Here is a 7821-nt window from a genome sequence, read left to right on the forward strand (position 1 = left end):
CGCGCAAAATTAAGTAAGCAATAAATGCTAGTTTTATGAACGTTTGTGTAAATTTACATTTTGCATTGTAAACGATAAATAGAGACTAAGACTGGGGATATTTGTTGAAATAATGTCTTGTGGCCGGTAATCTCTTACAAAGAACGTGTGGAAACTACGAAATTTCATCATATTACGTGATTATTAAAAACTTACAGTAAATATGGCCCACCAACTGTTTTATTCGACAAGTAAATTAGAAAGATTTGTTTTGAGCTCCGTTTACAAAAATGCTAATATATTTCAGGTATAAAATAATTTAACATAACCTATATTTTTTTATCATGATTATGATTTTTTATCATGATTGATTATTTAATAAAAGTCAATTCAAAATTATAATTTTTAATTCAATTATATATTGTTATTAATATATTTTCTATTAATTATGGTATGTTGTATTTTTTTTTATTATTATATATATATTATATATATGTGTGTGATTATGTATATATATATATATATATATATATATATATATATATATATGTATAAAATATATTTATGTATATATATATATATATGTATGTATATATGTATGATGTATATATATATATATATATATATATAAAAATTGATAATTTTTAAAGTTTTTATTTTGTGTAATAATTAGATTTTATATGTAGATATTAAATATATATATAAATTTACTTAATAAAATTGATTATGTGATGATTAATAACTATAAAATATAATATATAATGATATAATTTGTATAATATAATATTATGTAATAATATAATATAATATATATAATATATATAATAATAATAAAATAATATATATTATTATATAATAATATGTATAATATAAATAATAATATATAATAAGAATAAAATAATATAATATTTGTATTATTTATATTATACCATATCGTAAAATATTTTCAGTTAAGAAGATATTTATCATTAATAAGAAATGGCAATGAAACAAGTACAATGGAGCACATACGAAATCAATGGAGATTACTGTGTAATGAGCCACCAAAAGGATTTGAAAAATTTTATAAACAAAGTTATTATTTTATAATTATTAATTTGTTTTAAATATATCATAAAAATATATTATAATTATAAAATAATTTTAAAATAGATTATAAGAATAGATTATAAAAAAATCTTTAATTTTTTATCTATAGAAAAAGTTTCTAGTAAAACAACTGAAAAAGTTGCTGAAAAAGTCAAAAAAGCATCATCCAAAGAAACTTCAGAATCACAATCATCTAGAATGCATTCTCAAAAATCCTCTATGCATTCTTCGATTCCTGATAAACGTGGACTTTTTTGGGATTTTAAATGGAATGGAGGGAATAAGTCATTTGGAGAAAAAAAGAACGAGAAACTATTTTTTATTGGAATAACATTAATGGGATTACTTTATTTATACTTGCAACAATTAGCAAATCAAGCAACTGAAATTACATGGAAAGAATTTATAACAAAGTAAATAAATCAAATAGTTTTTTTTTAAATAATATCTATAAAATATAAATTTCATAAAATTCATATAAATATTTTGTGATTTAGATATTTAGATAAAGGAATAGTAGACAAAGTAGAAGTTGTCAATAAACAATGGGTTCGTGTAAAGTTATTGCCTGGAAATTTCGTGAATGGAAAAGTAAGTTCATAAATGTTTAACTTAAATATTATAAGAAAAAATGATAATAATTTCAAAAAATTAAAATTAATAAAAGTATATATGCAAATTTAATCATTAAATTTATTTTGTAGGATATTTTGTGGTTTAATATTGGAAGTGTTGAAACTTTTGAAAGAAATTTAGAAAATGCACAAATTGAATTAAATGTAGAACCACAAAATTATATTTTAGTGCATTATAAGGATGAAGTAGAATTACACCATATTTTAAAGCTTTTACCACAATTGTTCATGTATGGTAAGTTATAGTATTAAATATTATTTTTATTTTTTATAGATTAGTTTTTTTTGTTTAAATTAGATATAATATTAATCATTATTTTCTAGGACTTTTATTTTATGTATTCCGTAAATCAGCAGAATCATTTGGTAAAGGAAGAAAAGGTGGACTTTTTGGTGCATTAATGGAATCAACTGCAAAATTGATTAATTCCAAAGATATTGGTGTTCGATTTAAGTAAATTGATAGAAATATGAAATATATTATATTATTTATTATATAGTTTTAAAAAATTATTATGAATTGTAATAATTTTTTTCTACTCTGAATTTTTCTGCCATATTATTTATCTAGAATACAAAAAATTATGAAAATTAGAGAAATAACAGAACTTAGAATTAAAAATTAAATGAAAATAAAAAGTATTAAGTAACAAAAAGAGATATATAAAAGAAAAGTAAATATATAAGTAAATATATAAATAAAACAATTAAGAAATATTCAATTTATAAAGTAGAAAAAAATTATATACAATTGTAGAACATCTTTTAAGAATATAAGTTTGAATAATGTTTTAGTTATTTTTTTTATTATATAATTATACTTTTATACTATTAATTTTACATATTATTAAAAATTTAGGGATGTTGCTGGATGTGAAGAAGCTAAGATTGAAATTATGGAATTTGTAAATTTTTTAAAAAATCCACAACAATATATGGAACTTGGTGCTAAAATTCCTAAAGGTGCAATGTTGACAGGTAAATATATTGTATACATTATATTGTAAATATAATGTATACAATAAATAATAAATATCTTTTTTAAAAATATATTTATTTAATATATTATAAATATATTAAATTATAAGAAATCTTATATAATTATAAATATATTAAAATTATAAGAAATCTTTTTTTTTAATTTTAAATAAATTTTAAATAATTTTAAATAAATTTAAGATAATGACATAAAATTTATATTTATAGGTCCACCTGGAACTGGTAAAACATTATTAGCTAAGGCTACAGCTGGTGAAGCAAATGTACCTTTTATTAGTGTATCAGGCTCAGAATTTTTGGAAATGTTTGTTGGTGTTGGTCCATCAAGAGTTCGAGATATGTTTGCATTGGCACGGAAACATGCTCCATGTATATTATTTATTGATGAAATCGATGCCGTTGGAAGAAAAAGAGGAGGCAAAAATTTCGGTGGCCATTCAGAACAAGAAAATACACTTAATCAACTTTTAGTTGAAATGGATGGTATGTTATAATTATTGATAACATTATTTATTATATAATATAAATTTATTTTTAATTAAATAATATTTCTTTTTTTTTTTTAGGTTTCAATACAACTACTAATGTAGTTGTGTTAGCAGCAACTAATAGAATTGATATTTTAGATAAAGCTTTATTACGACCTGGAAGATTTGATAGACAAATTTATGTTCCTGCTCCAGACATTAAAGGTCGAGCTTCTATTTTTAAAGTACATTTAAAACCTTTAAAAATCACATTAGATAAAGATCATTTAGCTAGAAAAATGGCTTCCTTAACACCTGGATTTACAGGTAAAAACATAAAAATTAATCAGTAATATTTTTCGAAAAAATATACATTAAAGATTTATATACTAAATATTAATATTATAAATTATTGATTTCAGGAGCTGATATTGCTAATGTTTGTAATGAAGCGGCTTTAATAGCAGCAAGAGATTTAAATGATAATATACATTTAAAACATTTTGAACAGGCTATTGAAAGAGTTATAGCTGGCATGGAAAAAAAGACAAATGTTTTACAACCGGAAGAAAAGAAAACGGTTGCATATCATGAAGCTGGTCATGCAGTAGCAGGTTGGTTTTTGGAATACGCAGATCCACTTCTAAAGGTAATTTTTAAATTTTCAAAATATTTTAATTTTATAATTTTATTTAAATTTTTTATATTTCAGGTTTCTATAATTCCTCGTGGAAAAGGTTTAGGTTACGCACAGTATTTACCTCATGAACAGTATCTTTATACAAAGGAACAATTGTTTGATAGAATGTGTATGGCACTCGGTGGACGAGTGTCAGAAGAAATCTTTTTCGGTCGTATTACTACAGGAGCGCAAGATGATTTACAAAAAGTATTATTTTGCTATGTAGTTTTTTTTTTATAATTATGCGTGTAAATAATTTGTACCATTAACTTTTTTTTTTTCTATTATTAGGTAACTTCAAATGCATATGCTCAAGTTATTCAATATGGTATGAACGAAAAAGTTGGCAATGTTAGTTTTCAAATGCCACAACAAGGTGAAATGACTTTCGATAAACCATATTCGGAACATACGGCCCAACTTATCGATAATGAAGTACGTGAGTTAATCGAACAAGCGCATACTCACACACGCAATTTACTTATGCAACATAAGGAAGATGTATCTAAGGTATAGAAAATGTTGAATTTATTAAAAATATTAATTGATTTTTATTATTGTAATAATAAATGAATAATTTTATTTCAGGTGGCTGAACGATTATTAAAACAAGAAATTTTGAGTAGAGAAGATATGATAGAATTACTAGGTCCTAGACCCTTCCCTGAAAAGTCAACTTATGAACAATTCGTGGAAGGTACAGGATCATTCGAAGAAGACACGACTTTACCAAAAGGTTTACAAGAATGGAACAAATCGAGGGAGAGTGAGAAAAAAGGTGAAAGAACAGATTCTCCACCAGAAACAGTTTCGGGATTGAGTTCTCAAAATCAACCACAACAGCGATTATAAACCATACCATTATGGGTTATAGCCTGTTAAGTACTTTGTATTATAGTTTGAAATACATAATTGTAATAAGTAGTGATATATGAGTATGCACTCCATAGCATTCATTAACGATAACATTATAATTTGCAATATATATAAAGCTTCTAAGTACCAATGAAATTAAGTACTATTTTACAAAAAAATTTTCTATATCGATCTAATATTCCTTGTCTTTAATATAAAGATTATTTACTACATGACAAAGTATTTTTTGGTAACAAAAACTAATTTGTGTAAAAAAAAAAAATGCATAATAATGGACATAAATTATTAAACAGATCTTCTTATAATAGTATATAATTTTCTCATAGTAATATAAAACGACGTTGATTTCGGGACGCAAAGTGATAGTATAACAAGGGTCATGTAATTTTTATTGTCTTTTTTAAGACGAAATAAGCATAGTAATGAATTAGGTAAAATGAATAACAACTTTTGTTCATATCATTTTTTGCAACGTATAATTAATAAAGTTTACAAATGTAGTGCAATTAAACTTTTATCCTTAATATTGTAAGTACATTGATAATTTGGTATTACTATTTTTTTTATCGCTAATTGTTGGATTTCGCTTTGGCGGAATTTCAATGAAAAATAATATGTGCACATATGTGCGTAAATTGGATCCTTGTTAATACTAAAATACTTACATTATTTAATGAAAAGTAGATCAATCGAAGAAAATGAACATGATTTTACTTGCGTTCCTGATATATAAACTTCATATATAGTTATTTATGACAAGATTGAATATGTTTTACGACGAAGGTCTTTTTTGCCAGTGAAATTCATGGTTCTAGAAGCAAATTTTTTTATCCTTACTGAATTTTGTAGCATCATGAATGTATTATATTTTATTGTGTCTATAAGAAATATCTCAAAATTAAATTATTAAACTACTATTAATAAAGAATTCATTAATAATAAATTGTACATTACATTCATTTCTAGAAAAAATAAAGGAATATTTACTAAAAAAAAAATAATAAATGTTTATATGAGTGTAAATATTATAAATCTTCATTCATTCTCTCCCTTAATTCATTTTTTCTTTTAATCTTTCTCTCTTTCTTTCTTCTCTCATACATTAGTGAAGTTAGAACATTTAAAAATGACTTCCATAAGATAAGCTTTTGAGCTCATTTAAACATGGATAAAATAAATAAATCGGAGCAATACATGTGCATGCATCCATTATCAGTCTTGGGACTTTTTAAAGTTATTCTTATGAGCTGAAACGCCCTTGGGAATATTATTTATTTAAAAATTATTACTCAAATCTTTCGAAAAAAAAGTATCGTTTGATCAAAAAATAAGTTTACGCGTTCCGTATTATTATTTCCACTAGAAACAATTAAAAATGTTAAAATCAGTATAATTTTTTACTCTTTCATTTTTTTTTTACATACGTATCTTTTTTGTTACATAATTTATATTACATAATTTTGAGCATATTATATAAAAAAAGGAAGACGACAATTGTTCATTATTAATTTTTAATTACATATACTTGAATTAATTCATTGTGCATCATATGTAATACGTCAATATTATTGTTGACAGAATGAAAAAATATTAATTTTAATTAATTAACTTGATATTGTTAGTACGGAACGCAGATAATATGTAAACTTGAAGTTTTCAACAATGAAAAGGTTATGCGTAAACATATTTGCATGTAAACATCTGTAATTTATTGATAAAAGTAGACATTATACATTTCCTATTTGCTAAAATTGCTATTTATTTTCGTACTTCAATCATAAAATTATAAATATCCCGATTAATTGTATATTTGTATGTATGATAAAAAAATTATATCTCTGAATTTTTATTTAAATTGCATGTACGATGTTTACATACATTAAAGCGCATAATATAAAAATAATAATATAAAGGAAAAATAATGAATTTGAAATTCAAAATTAAAATAAAAAAATTTGTTAAAAAACTATATCACCGATTTTATACATACATCGTTCACAAAATTGAATCACTGGATGTAAACAGATCGAATCACTAGATAGATTGATTTTAAATATCGATTGCAAAGATATAAAATACATTGGTGAATATTGTTGTTACATTGAGAATGATTGATAGAAACAATTCATGAAAATTTTAATGACAATAAATAATTTGAGACATGTAACATTCTATTTTATAGAATTTTGCAGAATCGTGAATCAATCATTAATTAATTAAATCTGATTTTCTTTCCCCTAGATTTTGATCACGTGGTTTTGTTTTCGTCCGGTGATGTCATAGGATAAACGATGTATACATACTAATTCTTTTCCGACCTTCGTCGCTAGAGCTTTGATCCCAAGACAGCGTTTTTCTTTTTTTTTTCTTTTTTTTTTTGTTTTCATCTCTGAAATGGCGATTCTTCTCAGCATTTCTACAAAACTATATGATTTATCAAGTAGGTATATTTATAGGTTTCAAAAGTTCACCATTAAACTTAGCTCGCTAACTCACTAATCAAATATATCATACAATCACTAAATTATTGCTTTGTCGTACCTTGTATCACACTAAATCTAAATCTTACGTGTTTTTTCTGTTTATTTTACGTCTTTTTTTTTTCTTTTTTTTTTTTTTCCTCGTTTGCATTTTTTCCTCTTTTTTTTTTTTTTTTTTAAATCCTTTTCACAAAAGCCAGGTTTACTGATGATGATCATGCCTGCTTTTCTAGGTACTTGTGTCTCAATAGATGCACTTCTTCTCTTTGCATGTAATCACTCGCTCGCATCATTCTTGCCTATTTGTTTTTATCGTGTACATGTGAAAATGATATGATGGCGCAGATAACGTACAAGTTCCATACTTATTAAATTTGTATTAAACTCGAGCGAAATCTAAATTATCGCATATGGAAGCGAGTTTAGATCGCACTCTAATTAATTTCATCGTAATTGGATTTATTTAAGAGATAACTCGTTTTTCATTTCATCTCTGCAAATATCTTGTAATGTCCAATACATAATTTATATTTATTTATTTCCAGGCACGATCATATTAATAATTATATATTATATAATTTAAAAAAAATCTTGAAAATTAACGATAATTATTT

The 7821-nt window shown here is 23.7% G+C and overlaps 1 protein-coding gene across 1 annotated transcript; it reads left to right on the forward strand.

Moving 5' to 3' along the window:
* The first annotated feature begins 32 nt into the window (after positions 1-32).
* LOC552166 (AFG3-like protein 2) lies at positions 33-5138 on the forward strand. Its single transcript, XM_624545.6, has 13 exons — positions 33-286; positions 930-1053; positions 1178-1481; positions 1566-1659; positions 1773-1938; positions 2028-2157; positions 2563-2681; positions 2910-3185; positions 3269-3496; positions 3592-3818; positions 3882-4058; positions 4143-4361; positions 4440-5138. The coding sequence occupies exons 1-13, from the start codon at positions 203-205 to the stop codon at positions 4701-4703; spliced, it is 2412 nt and encodes an 803-aa protein (XP_624548.2). The 5' UTR covers positions 33-202; the 3' UTR covers positions 4704-5138.
* The last annotated feature ends 2683 nt before the right edge of the window (positions 5139-7821 follow it).

The sequence above is a fragment of the Apis mellifera genome, linkage group LG1 (assembly GCF_003254395.2).
Source record: "Apis mellifera strain DH4 linkage group LG1, Amel_HAv3.1, whole genome shotgun sequence".
Classification (NCBI taxonomy): domain Eukaryota; kingdom Metazoa; phylum Arthropoda; class Insecta; order Hymenoptera; family Apidae; genus Apis; species Apis mellifera.